This window comes from Carcharodon carcharias, chromosome 21, assembly GCF_017639515.1.
Source record: "Carcharodon carcharias isolate sCarCar2 chromosome 21, sCarCar2.pri, whole genome shotgun sequence".
Lineage (NCBI taxonomy): Eukaryota > Metazoa > Chordata > Chondrichthyes > Lamniformes > Lamnidae > Carcharodon > Carcharodon carcharias.
The window spans coordinates 23285784-23304720 of NC_054487.1; the positions used below are offsets into that span (position 1 = coordinate 23285784).

At 45.2% G+C, this 18937-nt stretch overlaps 1 protein-coding gene across 1 annotated transcript in view; it reads right to left on the reverse strand.

Annotated features, from left to right (window-relative positions):
• Positions 1-18937, reverse strand: part of LOC121292908 (transcription factor ETV6-like) — a 67120-nt gene that overhangs the window by 20990 nt on the left and 27193 nt on the right. Inside the window, exon 5 of the mRNA XM_041215374.1 lies at positions 1467-2003. Within this exon, the coding sequence (XP_041071308.1) occupies positions 1467-2003 (537 nt within the window). The remainder of the gene's footprint in view (positions 1-1466; positions 2004-18937) is intronic.

Consider the following 18937-nt stretch of genomic DNA (forward strand, 5'->3'; position numbering starts at 1 on the left):
ATCCTGGGGATTACCACTGACGAGAAACTGAACTGGGCTAGCCACATAAATACTGTGGCTACAAGAGCAGGTCAGAGGCTAGGAATCCTGCAGCGAGTAACTCACCTCCTGACTCCCCAAAGCCTGTCCACCATCTATAAGGCACAAGTCAGGAGCGTGATGGAATACTCCCCACTTGCCTGGATGAGTGCAGCTCCCACAACACTCAAGAAGCTTGACACCATCCAGGACAAAGCAGCCTGTTTGACTGGCACCTCATCCACAAACATTCACTTCACCACCAACGCACAGTGGCATCAGTGTGTACCATCTTTAAGATGCACTGCAGGAATTCACCAAGGCTCCTGAGACAGCACCTTCCAAACCCAGGACCACTACCATCTAGAAGGACAAGGACAGCAGATAGATGGGAACACCACCTGCCTGGAAGTTCCCCTCCAAGTCACTCACCACCCTGACTTGGAAATATATTGCCGTTCCTTCACTGTCACTGGGTCAAAATCCTGGAACTCCCTCCCTAATAGCACTGTGGGTGTACCTGAACCTCATGGACTGTAGCGGCTCAAGAAGGCAGCTCACCACCACCTTCTCAAGGGCAATTAGGGATGGGCAATAAATGCTGGTCCAGCCAGCGAAGACCATATCCCAGAATAGAATTTTTTAAAATTCCCAGCAAAACTGCCGAGCGCAGCCCAGAGAATTCACAGCAAAATGGCAGCGTAATATTGGGTAAAGATTAACACCATGGGCCCGATTCCAGTGGTGGAGTTGGCAATGTTGGGGGGTGAGGGAGGGGCAGGAATCCTCACTGCCCGATCCCCGGGGGAGGGGCAGGAATCCTCACTGCCCGATCCCCGGGGGAGGGGCAGGAATCCTCACTGCCCGATCCCCAGGGGAGGGGCAGGAATCCTCACTGCCCGATCCCTGATGGAGGGGGCAGGAATCCTCAATCTCGCTGCCAGTGTTAAATTCTATAGCAATAGACCATCCCCAGTGCCTTAGAGCTCAGGTCTAGACTGCGAGTTGTTACTTAACAATTCCAATGACCAATGCAATAGTTTTAGCAATCCCCATGGTCAGATGGATGGGTCTTGCTATTGTCACTCCGTATGCCTGTGCTGAATTAACCAGATACCAGCTGACAACATGTACCAGACTGAGCGCTCTCCCCTCCCACTGAGTGCCCACTCACTCAGGCTGCAAGCTGCTTGTCTTTGATGGTTTGTGATGGGGTTTGGTGAGTCTGTGACCCCTCTCCCAGGCCCAGGTCCCACTGTCAAATCAGCTCTGGGCAGTCAGTACCTTACTCCACTGCACCAAGACCAGCAACAGCCCACTCTACAGGGGCCTGTGTGGGTGAAGACCCTCCAGCGGCAGGAAGGCCCTAGGGTCCATGAGCTGAGCCACCATGTTCGCCCTTGGTGCAGCTTCCTGCTCCCAGTCAAGTTTGGATTTTTTTTGCCTACCTGCAATTCTCCCTATGGGCGTCAACGGCTCCTCCTGGGCTGGCATGGGCACCATCAGATGATTCCTGTATAACAGTTCCTCCCGGGAGAGATTTAGAGGCTTATCCTTGTGTGGATTCTGTTCTGTCATCCTTGGTCTGAACTCAGCTGACTGCCGACTGTTGAGAATCAGCGGGTTCATCATGGAAGTGGATATTAACTGGATGACGCGGGAGCTGTCCTGTGGGGAGCCATTTGTCCGGTGGGCCTCTAACATGTTCTCAGTGCCTGATGGACAATGGTTCTCACTCACTGGGGAAATGGACAGTCTTTGCTCGATGTCCGGTGAGGAGCTGTGCGTGTTCTCCGCCTGAGACCTGGGGGTCTGATTCCTCTCGGACGGCGGCAGGAGGCTCTGCGAGTTTTCCCGGTCCATTTCCGGAGACAAGCGGTGCTGGCTCTCGGCCGGGGAGCGAAGCAATCGCTGCAGTGGCTCCAGCGAAGGCTGAATCCGATGGCTGGTCTGCTCAGACGGCCGTATGTTTCTGTGCAGCAAGTCTGGGACAGGGAGAGACAGTGAGCACTGAGACTGTGGTCATGATGGAGCAAATCAGCTTCAGGATATCCAAACCCATCCAAACCCTCCCACCGCCTGAACAGGACCTCAAAACTCGAGGGAGAATATTGAAGAGAGAAGGTTGCGAGGGGAGATCTGGAGAGAGAGGGTCTGAGGGGGAGGGGAACTGAGGGGAGAGGGTGAGGGGATGGACTGAGGGGAGAGGGTGGGGAAGGTTTGAGGGGAGATAACCTGAGGGGACAGGGACTGAGGGGAGGATGAGGGAAGAGGGTGAGGGAGGGACCGAGGGGAGAGGGTGCAGGAGAGTCTGTGCTGGATTGATAAGGTCGCATACAGGAAGTTAGTAAATAAAATCAGAACACATTGGATTGGGGGGAATATATCGCCTTGGATTGAGAATTGGTTATCAGGCTGAAATAGAGAACATGAATAAACGGGTCGTTCTGAAGCTGTTTCTAGTGGGGTATCGCAAGGATCAGTGCTGGGGTCACCACAATTGACAATAAATATAAATGATTTAGATGTGGTGACCAAACGTGATATTTCCAAATTTGCTGCTGACACAAAACTAAGTGGGAATTAAGTTGTGAGGAAGATACAAGGAGGTTTCAAAGAGACTTATGAACATACAAATTAGGAGCAGGAGTAGGTAACTCAGCCCCTCGAGCCTACTCTGCCATTCAATAAGGTCACGGCTAATCTGATTGTAACCTCCCTCCTACCCCGATAACCTTTCATCCCCTTGTTAATCAAGAATCTATCTAGCTCTGCCTTTAAAATATTTAAAGACTCTGCTTCTACCACCTTTTGAGGAAGAGACTTCCAAAGACTCACAACCCTCAGAGAAAAATTCTCCTCATCTCCGTCTTAAATGGGCGACCCCTTATTTTTAAACAGTGACTCCTAGTCCTAGATTCTTCCACAAGAGGAAACCTCCTCTCCACATCCACCCTGTCAAGACCCCTCAGGATCTTAAAGGTTTCAATCAAGTTGCCTCTTACTCTTCTAAATTCCAGTGGATACAACCTAACCTGTCCAACCTTTCCTCATAAAACAACCCACCCATTCTTGGTATTAGTCTAGTAAACCTTCTCTGAACTGCTTCCAATGCATTTACATCCTTCCTTAAATAAGGAGACCAATATTGTACACAGTACTCCAGATGTGGTCTCACCAATGCCCTATACAACTGAAGCATAACCTTCCTACTCATGTATTCAATTCCCCTCACAATAAATGATAACATTCTATTAGCTTTGCTAATTACTCGCTGTATCTGCAGATTAGCCTTTTGTGATTCATGCACTCAGACACCTAGATCCCTCAATCTTAGAGCTCTGAAATCGCTCACCATTTAGATAATAAGCTTCTTTCTTGTTCTCCCTGCCAATATGGCTAAGTGAATGGGCAAGAACATGGCAGATGAAACATAATGTGAATAAGTGTGAAGCTACTCACTTTGATAGGAAAAACAGAAAGGCAGAGTATTTCTTAAATAGTGAGGGGTTGGGAAATGTTGATGACTAAAGGGACCTGGGTATCCTTGTTCATGAGTCACTAAAAGTTAGCATGTAGGTGCAGCAAGCAATTAGGAAGGCAAATGGTATGTTGGCCTTTATTGCAAGAGGATTTAAGCACAGGAGTAAAGGTGCCTTGTTGCAATTGTACAGATGTGCTCTTACCAAGGTCCTAAAGTATTTTGTACAGTTTTGGTCCCCTTATCCAAGGAAGGATATACTTGCCATAGAGGAAGTGCGACAGAGATTCACCAAATTAATCTCTGGGATGGCGGGATTGTTTTATGAAGAGAGATTGGGGAAACTGCACCTGTATTCTCTAGAGTTTCAAAGGATGGGAGGTGATCTCATTGAAATTTACAAAATTCTTACACTCAGAAGATCAAGTTATGGAATCAATTTGGGGGTGGGGGAGATAAAAAATACCAAAGGGAAGAAGTCACTGGTAGGATTAGTTTATAGGTCCCCTGACAGTAGCTGCACTATAGGACAGAGTATAAATCAAGAAATAATGACAACTTGCAAAAAATAATTGCAATAATCGTGAGAGATTTTAACCTTCATATAGATTGGATGAATCAAATTGGCAAAGGAAGCCTGGAGGATGAGGTGATAGAACGCATTCGAGGCAGTTTCTTAGAACAAAATTTTCTAGAACCAGAAAGGGAACAAACCATCTTAGACTTGGTAATGTGTAATGAGACAGGACTAATTAGTGAGCTCATAGTAAAGGCTCCTCTTGGTAAGAGTGATCATAACATGAAAGAATTCAGTTTGAGAAATGTTGGTCTGAAACGAGTGTCTTAGACATAAATAAAGGCAATTACAAGTGTTTGAAGACAGTTTGCTAAAGTGGAATGAGGAAAAGGGTTAAAAGATAAGATTGAAGCTGAGGCAAACATTTAAAGAGGTCTCTCAACAAAGATATTCCATTGAGAAAGACGGACTCTAAGAGAAAGATACACCATCCGTGTCTAACTAACTGTGACATCACAGGAAAACCGTAAGTTCATTGATTGATAATTAACTACTAGTTTGAACTACCTATTCTAGATTGATTTCAGATTAAGGGTGACGACAGGGGCCCAGATTCGGAGGCCTAACATTTCAGCTTCAGCTCAGCAGAGACAGCGAGTTCCAATTGATTTTAAAAAGTGTATTTTGACCTCTATTCTAACTTGCTTTCAGATTAAAGATAAATAGGAGAAATATTTTACAGATTGATAAACTAAAGACCAGCAGGAAATTTAAAAACAAATTGAAAAACTAATTAAATAAAAGAGATGCAGGGCCAGGCGATGTGTTGTAGCTGCATGATGTGGGAGCTGGTGGACCCCATTGTGGTTCCTAGTGACCACGTCTGTAGCAAATGTTGGTTGCTCGAGGAACTCTAGCTCAGAGTTGATGAGCTGGAGCCCGAACTTCGGACACTGTGAGACATCAGGGAGGGGGAGAGTTACCTGGACGCTGTGTTTCAGGAGATAGTCACATCCCATAGATTAACTACCTTAAATTCAGCCAGTGGTCAGGGACAGGAGGGTGTGACTATGAGTGGGGGAAGGTAGAGGGATCCAGGAAGTTGCACTGCAGGAGCCTCAGCCTTTGCCCTTATCCAACAGCTTCGAGATTCTTGCTCCCTGTGTGGACGAGAGCGAGGACTGTAGGGAAGCTGAGCAAACTGACCATAGCACCCTTGTACAGGGAGCCATTCAAGTGGGGGGAGAAAACAGAAATGTAGTTGTAATCGGGGATATTATAGTTAGGGGAATAGATACTGTTCTCTGTAGCCAGGATCGAGAGTCCCAAAGGCTGTGTTGCCTACCTGGTGCCAGGGTTAAGGATATCTCATCCAGGCTGCAGAGAAACTTGGAGTTGGAGGGGAAAGATCCAGTTGTTGTGGTCCATGTAGGTACCAACGATATAGGTAGAAGAAGGAAAGAGGTTCTTCTGAGGGAATATGAGCAGCTAGGGGCTGAATTAAAAAGCAGAACCAAAAAGGTAATAATCTCTGGATTACTACCTAAGCCACGGGCTAATTGGCACAAGGTCAATAAGATTAAAGAGGTAAATGCATGGCTCAAAGATTGGTGTGGGAGAAGTGGGTTCGAATTCATGGGATATTGGCTCCACTTGAATCAGGCTGGGAGCAGTATCCTGGCGATTCGCATAACTAGGGTCGTAGGTAGAGCTTTAAACTAACTTTGGGGGGGGGGGGGGGGGGCGCGCCCCGGGGGCCCAGCGGGGAAGGAAAAAAAAATCAAAAATATCTGGGAAAACTCAGCAGATCTGACAGCATCTGCAGAGAGGGATATAACTGACATTTCAAGTCCGTATGACCCTTCATCAGAACTAAGAAATATAGAAATGAGATGAGATATAAATTGGTAGAAAGGGGTGGGACAGGAGAACTCGATAGGGGGCCAGTGATAGGTGGAGGCCAAGAAGAGACTGCCAAAGATGTCATAGACAAAAGGACAAAGGGGTGTTGACGGTGGTGACATTATCTAAAGGATGTGCTAATGGGGATATTAAGGGTAGCAAGCAGGACAAGCTAGTGGCAGATGGCCCTAGTGGGGCGGGATGGGGGGGAAGGGATCGAAATGGGCTAAAAGGTGGAGATGAAACAATAGATCAAAATAAATTTAAAAATAAGTGGGAAAAGAAAAATATATTTAGTTGGGGGGGTAGGATTCAGTTGCATGGAAATATAAAAAATCAAAGTTTAAAGAGAGGGTAAGAGTGCAGGTTAGTGACAAGGTTGATTGCAATCAAAAAGTGAAAGGAATGGACAGAATGTTTGAATGCCATATTGCACTAAAGAATCATATAAGAATAGGGAAAATTGACAAAAGGGCAAACTTAAAGGCTTTGTATCTGAATGCACATAGCATTCGGAATAAAACTAATGAGTTAACAGCGCAAATAGAGATAAATAGATGTGATTTTGTGGCAATTACTGAGTCATGGTTACAGGGAGAACAGGTTTGGGAGTTGAACATCCGAGGGTACTCAGTGTTTCGGAAGGATAGGCAGGAAAGAAAAGGAGGTGGTGTAGCTTTGTTAGTAAAGAAAGAGATCATTGCTATAGTGAGGAATGATATAGGCACTGGAGAGCAAGACGTAGAGTCAGTCTGGGTAGAAATAAGAAATAGCAAGGGAAAGAAGTCCCTGGTGGGAGTAATCTATAGGTCCCCAAACAGTAGTTTAGCAGTAGGGCACAGTATAAACCAGGAAATACCTGGGAGCATGTAAGAAAGGCACAGCAATAATCATGGGTCATTTTAATATAGACTGGACTAATCAAATTGGCAAGGGTAGCCTTGAGGGAGAGTTCATAGAGTGTATTAGAGATTGTTTCTTGGAGCAATATGTTGTGAAACCAACCAGGGAGCAGGCTATTCTGGATTTGGTTTTATGTAATGAGATGGGATTAATTGATGATCTCATTGTAAAGGATTATCTAGGGAAGAGTGATCATAGCATGATGGAATTTCAAGTTAAGTTTGAGAGCGAGAAACTTGAGTCCCACACTAGTGTTTTGGAGTTAATCAAAGGTAACTACATAGGTGTGAGGGCAGATTTGGCCCTAGTGGACTGGGTAGGAAGACTACAAGGTAGGACAGTTGATGAACAGTGGCAGATATTTAAGGAGATATTCAATTCCTCCCAAGTAAACTATATCCCAATGAGGAAGAAAGATGGTCAGAGGGGGAAAAAGCATCCATGGCTAAGCAAGGAAAAACTAAGGCTTACCAAATTGCAAATGCCAGTGGCAGGCTGGAAGATTGGGAAACTTTTAAAGATCAACAAATGGTTACTAAAAAAATAATAAAAAGAGCAAAGGAAAATTATGAAATAAAACTGCGCAAATATAAAAACTGATAGCAAAAGCTTCTGCAAGTATATAAAAGGAAAGAGAGTAGCTAAAGTGAATGTTGGTTCCTTGGAGGATGAGACTGGGGAGTTAATGGTGGAGAACGCAGAAATGGTAGTGATGCTTAATCAATATTTTGCCACAGTTTTCACAGTGGAGGACACTGGTACCACCCCAATAGTAACAAGTAGTGCAGAGAAGATAGAGAAGGAGGAACTTAGAACAATCACTATCACTAGAGAAAAAGTACTGAGCAAACTATTGGGATTAAAGGGTGACAAGTCCCCAGGACCTGATGGCCTACATCCCAGGGTCTTAAAGGAAGTGGCAGCAGAGATAGTGGATGCATTGGCTATAATATTCCAAAATTCCCTGGATTCTGGAAAGGTTCCAATGGATTGGAAAAATGCTAATATAACGCCCTTATTCAAAAAGGTGGGGTGAGGCAGAAAGTAGGAAACTATAGACCAGTTAGTTTAACGTTTGTCGTTGGGAAATTGTCGGAATCCGTTTTTAAGGAAGTAGTAATGGGGCATTTGGAAAGTCAAAATGTAATCCATCAGCGTCAGCATGGTTTTATGAAGAGTAAATCGTGTTTGACTAATTTGCTAGAGTTCTTTGAAGATGTGACAAGCAAAGTGGATAATGGGGATCCTGTAGATGTAGTATATCTGGACTTCCAGAAGGCCTTTGATAAGGTGCTGCACAAAAGATTATATACAAGATAAGATCACACAGAGTTAGGGGTAATATATTAGCTTGGACAGAGGATTGGCTAACCAACAGAAAGCAGAGAGTCGAGATAAATGGGTCTTTTTCAGGAAGGCAAGCCGTAACTAGTGGGGTGCCACAGGGTTCGGTCTCAGGCCCCAACTATTTACAATCTATATTAATGACTTGGATTCAGGGATAGAAGGTACTATAGCTAAATTTGCAGATGACACCAAGGTAGGTGGGAAAGTTAGTTGCAATGAAGAAATAAGAAATTTACAAATTGATATGGAGAGGTTAGGTGAATGGGCCAAAATTTGGCAGATGGAGTTTAACGTGGATAAGTGTGAGGTTATCCATTTTGGTCAGAAGAATAAAAAGGCGACTTATTATTTAAATGGAGAGAAACTTCAAAATGCTTCAGTGCAGAGGGATCTGGGTGTCCTCGTGCATGAATTGCTGAAAGCAGGTACAGCAGGTAATAAGGAAGGCAATGGAATTTTGGCATTTTTTGCTAAAGGGAGTATAAAAATAGGGAAGTGTTGTTACAACTGTACAAGGCATTGGTGAGACCTGGATTACTGTGCATAGTTTTGGTCCCCTTACTTGAGGAAGGATATAGTTTCACTGGAGGTGGTTCAGAGGAGGTTCACTAGATTGATTCCAGAGATGCGGGGCTTGTCTTATGAGGTGAGATTGAGCAGTTCAGGCCTATACTTGCTAGAGTTTAGAAGAATGAGAGGACATCCAATTGAGGTATATAAGATGCTAAAGTGGATAGACAAAGTAGATGTGGAGCGGAGCGATGTTTCGCCTTGTGGGGCATTCTAGAATGAGAGGCCATAGTTTTAGGCTAAGGGGTGGTAGATTTAAATCAGAGATGAGGAGGAATTACTTTTCTCAAAGGGTCGTGAATCTGTGGAATTCACTACCTCAGAGTGAAGTGGATGCCGGGACGCTGAATAAATTTAAGGAGGAGATAGACAGATTTTTAATTAGTAACGGGTTGAAAGGTTATGGGGAGAGGGCAGGAAATTGGAGTTGAGGCCAAAATGAGATCAGCCATGATCGTAATGAATGGCGGGGCAGGCTCGAGGGGCTGAATTGCCTACTCCTTCTAGTTCTAATGTTCTAAGGAAACCAAAGGTATCAAACTGAATGAAAAGTTGTACAACGCTGTAAAGATTAGTGGTTGGCCAAAAGATTAGGAACATTTAGAAACCAGCAATGGAGGATTGAAAACTTAATAAAGAGGGAGAAATTAGAGTATGTGAAAAATCTAGCAAGAAATATAAAAAGACAGTAAAAGGTTCCACAAGTATATAAAAAGGGAAAGAGTAGCAAAAGTGAGCATTGGTCCGAGAGGGTGAGACTGGGGAAATAATAATGGGAAACAAGGAAATGGCAGAGACTTCAAACAAGTGTTTTATATCTGTCTTCACAGTAAGACACAGAAAGCATCCTGAGAATATAGAAAATCAGGGGCAAGAGGGAGGAACTTAAACAATCACAATCGCTAGGGGAAAAAGTGCTGAGAAAGCTAAGGGGCTCAAGGTTAACAAATCCCTGGCCTGATGGCCTATATCCTAGGGTCTTAAAGGAAGGGCTGCAGAGATATTAGATGCATGGGTTGTAATCTTCCAAAATACTCCACATTCTGGAAAGATCACAGCAGATTAGAAAACCACAACTGTAACACTTATATTCAAGAAAGGAGGGAAAAAGAAAGCAGGAAACTATAGGCCAGTTAGTATACAGTCTGACATTGGGAAAATGCTAGAATCCATTATTAAGGAGGTGGTAGCAGAACATTTAGAAAATCAGAATACAATCAAGGAGTATCTGTGAGAGAGGAATCATGTTCCAAAAATATACTGCAATTATTGAGGGTGTAACAAACAGGGCGGATAAAGGGGAACCAGTAGAGGTGGTGTACTTGGATTTCCAAATGACATTCAAAATTTGGCAGATGGAGTATAATGTGGGAAAATGTGAACCTGTCCACTTTGGCAGGAAGAATAGAAAAGCAGAATATTATTTCAATGGAGAGAGACTGCAGATCTCTGAGGTACAGAGGGATCTGCGTCTTCCTGGTACATGAATCACAAAAATTAGTATGCAGGTACAGCAAGTGATTTAACGCAATGACTTATGGTCAGCAACATATTGTCTGAAAGGGTCATTGCTCCATTTTGCCCAAATTGGCCTTTCTTCATTGTGTTTATAGAATCCTTACATGACCTGTTAACCTTTCTCTTCGCTCCCTCTCTAAACTCTGCTTTATTTTCTTTTGAGTTCTTCCTACATTCATCATTCATCTCCTTTTGCAGTCTCATTTCACTCAATTATTCTACTGATCCACCTTTTCTTCTCGTGGATACATGTCTAGCCTGCACTCTGCTCTCTAAACCCGCTCCCAGTGGAACCTGTCGTTGGCAGGACATAAAGTTTGGCAACCGAGCAAAATGTCGATTGATTTTCAGCAGGAATTTAAAGTCCCAGCCGTTGTCTTACATTAGTTTTTGTTCCCAGTTTGTCTGTGCTGCCTTCAATGTTACTGAATTGAAACTGGCATTTTCTCAATATTATTGAGAATTTCCTCCTCCTTTACAATGAGCCTAACTGTGTTGGGCTTATTGTCCCCAGATGCTCTCCTACTCTTCCATCTTTCCCACTTCATTTCCTAGAATTAGTTCCATACTGCCTCTCTCCTTGTTAGATCAAACACAGACTAATCCAGAAAGTCTATTTTTAGATTACTACAGTACAGTACGTCCACAGTGTCTACAGCCACAGCACGTTACTCCTTCTAAAAAACTCCAATAAATTGGTTAAACATGATTTCCCTTTCACAAAACCATGCTGACTTTTCCCCATTACCTTGAGTTTCTCTAAGCGCCCGACTATAACCTCCTTAATGATCGATTCTAACACCTTCCCCATGACAGACGTCAAGCTAACTAACTTATAGTTCCCTGTTTCCTGTCTCCCTGCCTTCTTGAATAGATGGGTTATATTTGCTAATTTCCATCTGATGGAACAGGTTAAGAGAATGGGCAAAGAAGTGGCAGATGGAATATAATGTGGGGAAGTGTGAGGTCATGCACTTTGGTAGGAAGAATAGAGGCATAGACTATTTTCTAAATGGGGAGAGAATTCAGAAATCTGGAGTGCAAAGGGACTTGGGAGTCCTAGTCCAGGATTCTCTTAAGGTTACCTTGCAGGTTGAGTTGGTAGTTAGGAAGGCAAATGCAATGTTAGCATTTATTTCGAGAGTACTAGAATATAAAAGCAGGGATGTGCTGCTGAGGCTTTATAAGGCTCTGGTCAGACCACATTTAGAATATTGTGAGCAATTTTGGGCCCCGTATCTCAGGATGTGCTGGCCCTGGAGAAGGTCCAGAGGAGGTTCACGAGAACGATCCCAGGAATGAAAGGCTTAACATATGAGGAACGTTTGAGGACTCTGGGTCTATACTCGATGGAGTTTAGAAGGATGAGGGGGGATCTGATTGAAACTTACAGAATACTGAAAGGTCTGGATAGAGTGGATGTGGAGAAGATGTTTCCATTAGTAGGAGAGACTAGGACCCGAGGGCACAGCCTCAGAGTAAAGGGAAGACCTTTTAGAACAGAGATGATGAGAAATTTCTTTAGCCAGAGACTGGTGAATCTATGGAATTCATTGCCACAGAAGGCTGTGGAGGCCAGATCATTGAGTGTATTTAAGACCGAGATAGATAGGTTCTTGATTGATAAGGGGATCAAAGGTTACGGGGAGAAGGCGGGAGAATGGGGTTGAAAAACTTATCAGCCATGATTGAATGGTGCATCAGACTCGATGGGCCAAATGGCCTAATTTTTGCTCCTATGTCTTATGGAACCTTTCCAGAATCTAGCGAATTTTGGAAAATTAACACCAACGCATCTACTACCTCATTAGCCACCTCTTTTAGGACACTAGGATGAAGTCCATCAGGACCCGGAGACTTATTAGCCTGCAGCTCCATCAGTTTGCTCAGTACCGCTTCCCTAGTGATTGTAATTTCACCAAGTTCCCCTCTCCCTTCCACCTCCCGATTTACAGCTATTACTGGAATGGTTTTTGTAACTTCTAATGCTGAATTAGAAACACTGACTTAAAAAAACTACAGAAATAGAGAAATTAATGGGAGTAGTTATTGATTCCATCCCAGGGTTTTAAATGAAGGAGATGAAAACACTCTAGATGCCTTATCTTGCAATGTTCTCGAATCAGGAACCATTGCTACAGATTAGAAAATTGCACAAGTTACTCCACTGTTTAAGAAAGGTGACAGAGGGAAAACAGGGGGTTATAGAGGCATGAGCCTCACATCTGTTGTCAGGAAATCACTAGAGTTTATGGGGTGTGAGTGAACATCTCTTCTTTTCAGCTGGGCAGAGAGAGCCAGCATGGAGAGTAGCTCCGGCCTGACCAAGTTGATGAATTTTTTGAAGAGGTGACAAAGGAGTGGACAAGGGGAATGTCTATGAATGTTACCAGAGGGCACTGATAACAGAATGCTGGCTAAAAGTTGAAGCTCATGAAATTATTGAGCTGGTTAGGAAACTGGCGGAGCAGCAGGTGACAGGGGGTAGGGGCGAGTGGTGTCCTGAAACGATCTGTGTTGGGATCTCAACAGTTCAACACATTTACTAACGGTTCGGATGATGGAATGGAAAGTCACATGTCCACATGTGGTGAAATTGACATGCTGCAAGCATCAAAGAGACACTGGGTTAATGAACAAAACTGTGACAAATGGAATTCAATACAGAAAAATGTGACATGTTGTACCGAAACAGAATAGAATACTTTCCAAATGATGAAAGGCTACAAACTGAGGCCACTCCAAAGAGACTTGGGGCATCAGATAAAATTAAATAACATGAAGAGCAACAGAAACAAATCAGAATGGGTAATTGAATTCTGGTCTTTAAATCTGGAGGACTAGAATGTAAGTTATACTCACAGCAAAGAAACCGCAGACTCGTAAACTAATTATAATCCCAGCAAAGACATTCCTGACCCCTGAACTAGTTATAATCCCAGCAAAAAATCCTCAGGTCCCTGAACAAATGAGACTCCCAGCAAAGACGCTCCAGCTCCCTGAACTAGTTATACTCCCAGCAAATATGCTCCAGCTCCCTGAACTAGTTATACTCCCAGCAAAGACGCTCCAGCTCCCTGAACTAGTTATACTCCCAGCAAAGACGCTCCAGCTCCCTGAACTAGTTATACTCCCAGCAAAGACGCTCCAGCTCCCTGAACTAGTTATACTCCCGGCAAAGACGCTCCAGCTCCCTGAACTAGTTATACTCCCGGCAAAGATGCTCCAGCTCCCTGAACTAGTTATACTCCCGGCAAAGATGCTCCAGCTCCCTGAACTAGTTATACTCCCAGCAAAGACGCCCCAGCTACCTGAACTAGTTATACTCCCAGGAAAGACACACCAGGCCCCTGAACTAGTTTAAATCCAGGCAAAGACACCCCAGCTCCTTGAACTAGTTATACTCCCAGGAAAGACACACCAGGCCCCTGAACTAGGTTAAATCCAGGCAAAGACGCCCCAGCTCCTTGAACTAGTTATACGCCCAGCAAAGAAAACAAAGCTCCCTTAACTGGTTATGCTCTCAGAGACAAACCAGTTCCCTGAACTTGTTATGCTCCCAGCAAAGACGCTCCAGCTCCCTGAACTAGTTATGCTCCCAGCAAAGACACCCAAACACCCTGAACTAGTTATGCTCCCAGCAAAGACACCCAAACACCCTCAACTAGTTATGCTCCCAGCAAAGACACCCAAACACCCTCAACTAGTTATGCTCCCAGCAAAGACACCCAAACACCCTGAACTAGTTATGCTCCCAGCAAAGACACCCCAGAGCCCTGAACTAGTTATAATCACAGCAAATATGCTCCAGCTCCCTGAACTAGTTATACTCCCAGCAAAGACGCCCCAGCTCCCTGAACTAGTTATACTCCCAGCAAAGACGTTCCAGCTCCCTGAACTAGTTATACTCCCAGCAAAGACACCCCAACACCCTGAACTAGTTATATACCCAGCAAAGACGCTCCAGCTAGCTGAACTAGTTATACTCCCAGCAAAGACATCCCAGACTCGTGAACTAGTAATAATCCCAGCAAAGACACTCCTGACCCCTGAACTAGTTATAATCCCAGCAAAGTCGCTCCTGACCCCTGAACTAGTTATACTCCCAGCAAAGACACTCCAGTTCCCTGAACTAGATATATTCCCAGCAAAGACATCCCAGACTCGTGAACAAGTTATAATCCCAGCAAAGACGCTCCAGCTCCCTAAACTAGTTATAATCCCAGCAAAGACATCCCAGACTTGTGAACTAGTTATAATCCCAGCAAAGACACACCTGACCCCTGAACCAGTTATAATCGCAGCAAAGACGCTCATGACCCCTGAACTAGTTATGCTCCCAGCAAAGACGCCCCAGCTCCCTGAACTAGTTATACTCCCAGCAAAGACGCCCCACCTCCCTGAACTAGTTATACTCCCAGCAGACATCCCAGACTTGTGAACTAGTTATAATCCCAGCAAAGACGCTCCTGACCCCCGAACAAGTTACAATCGCAGCAAAGACGCTCCTGACCCCCGAACAAGTTACAATCGCAGCAAAGACGCTCCTGACCCCTGAACAAGTTACAATCCCAGCAAAGACATCCCAGCTCCCTGAACTAGTTATACTCCCAGCAAAGACGCTCCAGCTCCCTGAACTAGTTATATTCCAAGCAAAGACATTCCAGACTCGTGAACAAGTTATAATCCCAGCAAAGACGCTCCAGCTCCCTGAACTAGTTATAATCCCGGCAAAGACGCCACAGCTCCCTGAACTAGGTTTACTCCCAGCAAAGACATCCCAGACTTGTGAACTAGTTATAATCCCAGCAAAGACACTCCTGACCCCTGAACTAGTTATAATCCCAGCAAAAACGCTCCTGACCCCTGAACTAATTATAATCCCAGCAAAGATGCCCCAGCTCCCTGAACTAGTTATACTCACAGCAAAGACGCTCCTGACCCCTGAACTAGTTATACTCACAGCAAAGACACTTCTGACCCATGAACTAGTTATAATCCCAGCAAAGACACTCCTGACCCCTGAACTAGTTATAATCCCAGCAAAGACGCTCCTGACCCCTGAACTAGTTATAATCCCAGCAAAGACACACCTGACCCCTGAACTAGTTATAATCCCAGCAAAGACACTCCTGACCACTGAACTAGTTATAATCCCAGCAAAGACACTCCTGACCCCTGAACTAGTTATAATCCCAGCAAAGGCGCACCCGCTCAATGAACTGTTATACTCTCAGCAAAGATGCCCCAACTCACTGAACAAGTTATACTCCCAGCAAAGACACCCCAGCTACCTGAACTAGTTATACTCCCAGGAAAGACACACCAGGCCCCTGAACTAGTTTAAATCCAGGCAAAGACGCCCCAGCTCCTTGAACTAGTTATACTCCCAGGAAAGACACACCAGGCCCCGGAACTAGGTTAAATCCAGGCAAAGACGCTCCAGCTCCTTGAACTAGTTATACGCCCAGCAAAGAAAACAAAGCTCCCTTAACTGGTTATGCTCTCAGAGACAAACCAGTTCCCTGAACTTGTTATGCTCCCAGCAAAGACGCTCCAGCTCCCTGAACTAGTTATGCTCCCAGCAAAGACACCCAAACACCCTGAACTAGTTATGCTCCCAGCAAAGACACCCAAACACCCTCAACTAGTTATGCTCCCAGCAAAGACACCCAAACACCCTGAACTAGTTATGCTCCCAGCAAAGACACCCAAACACCCTGAACTAGTTATGCTCCCAGCAAAGACACCCAAACACCCTGAACTAGTTATGCTCCCAGCAAAGACACCCCAGAGCCCTGAACTAGTTATAATCACAGCAAATATGCTCCAGCTCCCTGAACTAGTTATACTCCCAGCAAAGACGCTCCAGCTCCCTGAACTAGTTATACTCCCAGCAAAGACGCTCCAGCTCCCTGAACTAGTTATACTCCCAGCAAAGACGCTCCAGCTCCCTGAACTAGTTATACTCCCGGCAAAGACGCTCCAGCTCCCTGAACTAGTTATACTCCCGGCAAAGATGCTCCAGCTCCGTGAACTAGTTATACTCCCGGCAAAGATGCTCCAGCTCCCTGAACTAGTTATACTCCCAGCAAAGACGCCCCAGCTACCTGAACTAGTTATACTCCCAGGAAAGACACACCAGGCCCCTGAACTAGTTTAAATCCAGGCAAAGACACCCCAGCTCCTTGAACTAGTTATACTCCCAGGAAAGACACACCAGGCCCCTGAACTAGGTTAAATCCAGGCAAAGACGCCCCAGCTCCTTGAACTAGTTATACGCCCAGCAAAGAAAACAAAGCTCCCTTAACTGGTTATGCTCTCAGAGACAAACCAGTTCCCTGAACTTGTTATGCTCCCAGCAAAGACGCTCCAGCTCCCTGAACTAGTTATGCTCCCAGCAAAGACACCCAAACACCCTGAACTAGTTATGCTCCCAGCAAAGACACCCAAACACCCTCAACTAGTTATGCTCCCAGCAAAGACACCCAAACACCCTCAACTAGTTATGCTCCCAGCAAAGACACCCAAACACCCTGAACTAGTTATGCTCCCAGCAAAGACACCCCAGAGCCCTGAACTAGTTATAATCACAGCAAATATGCTCCAGCTCCCTGAACTAGTTATACTCCCAGCAAAGACGCCCCAGCTCCCTGAACTAGTTATACTCCCAGCAAAGACGTTCCAGCTCCCTGAACTAGTTATACTCCCAGCAAAGACACCCCAACACCCTGAACTAGTTATATACCCAGCAAAGACGCTCCAGCTAGCTGAACTAGTTATACTCCCAGCAAAGACATCCCAGACTCGTGAACTAGTAATAATCCCAGCAAAGACACTCCTGACCCCTGAACTAGTTATAATCCCAGCAAAGTCGCTCCTGACCCCTGAACTAGTTATACTCCCAGCAAAGACACTCCAGTTCCCTGAACTAGATATATTCCCAGCAAAGACATCCCAGACTCGTGAACAAGTTATAATCCCAGCAAAGACGCTCCAGCTCCCTAAACTAGTTATAATCCCAGCAAAGACATCCCAGACTTGTGAACTAGTTATAATCCCAGCAAAGACACACCTGACCCCTGAACCAGTTATAATCGCAGCAAAGACGCTCATGACACCCGAACAAGTTACAATCGCAGCAAAGACGCTCCTGACCCCTGAACAAGTTACAATCCCAGCAAAGACATCCCAGCTCCCTGAACTAGTTATGCTCCCAGCAAAGACGCCCCAGCTCCCTGAACTAGTTATACTCCCAGCAAAGACGCCCCACCTCCCTGAACTAGTTATACTCCCAGCAGACATCCCAGACTTGTGAACTAGTTATAATCCCAGCAAAGACGCTCCTGACCCCCGAACAAGTTACAATCGCAGCAAAGACGCTCCTGACCCCCGAACAAGTTACAATCGCAGCAAAGACGCTCCTGACCCCTGAACAAGTTACAATCCCAGCAAAGACATCCCAGCTCCCTGAACTAGTTATACTCCCAGCAAAGACGCTCCAGCTCCCTGAACTAGTTATATTCCAAGCAAAGACATTCCAGACTTGTGAACAAGTTATAATCCCAGCAAAGACGCTCCAGCTCCCTGAACTAGTTATAATCCCGGCAAAGACGCCACAGCTCCCTGAACTAGGTTTACTCCCAGCAAAGACATCCCAGACTTGTGAACTAGTTATAATCCCAGCAAAGACACTCCTGACCCCTGAACTAGTTATAATCCCAGCAAAAACGCTCCTGACCCCTGAACTAATTATAATCCCAGCAAAGATGCCCCAGCTCCCTGAACTAGTTATACTCACAGCAAAGACGCTCCTGACCCCTGAACTAGTTATACTCACAGCAAAGACACTTCTGACCCATGAACTAGTTATAATCCCAGCAAAGACACTCCTGACCCCTGAACTAGTTATAATCCCAGCAAAGACGCTCCTGACCCCTGAACTAGTTATAATCCCAGCAAAGACACACCTGACCCCTGAACTAGTTATAATCCCAGCAAAGACACTCCTGACCACTGAACTAGTTATAATCCCAGCAAAGACACTCCTGACCCCTGAACTAGTTATAATCCCAGCAAAGGCGCACCCGCTCAATGAACTGTTATACTCTCAGCAAAGATGCCCCAACTCACTGAACAAGTTATACTCCCAGCAAAGACACCCCAGCTACCTGAACTAGTTATACTCCCAGGAAAGACACACCAGGCCCCTGAACTAGTTTAAATCCAGGCAAAGACGCCCCAGCTCCTTGAACTAGTTATACTCCCAGGAAAGACACACCAGGCCCCGGAACTAGGTTAAATCCAGGCAAAGACGCTCCAGCTCCTTGAACTAGTTATACGCCCAGCAAAGAAAACAAAGCTCCCTTAACTGGTTATGCTCTCAGAGACAAACCAGTTCCCTGAACTTGTTATGCTCCCAGCAAAGACGCTCCAGCTCCCTGAACTAGTTATGCTCCCAGCAAAGACACCCAAACACCCTGAACTAGTTATGCTCCCAGCAAAGACACCCAAACACCCTCAACTAGTTATGCTCCCAGCAAAGACACCCAAACACCCTGAACTAGTTATGCTCCCAGCAAAGACACCCAAACACCCTGAACTAGTTATGCTCCCAGCAAAGACACCCAAACACCCTGAACTAGTTATGCTCCCAGCAAAGACACCCCAGAGCCCTGAAC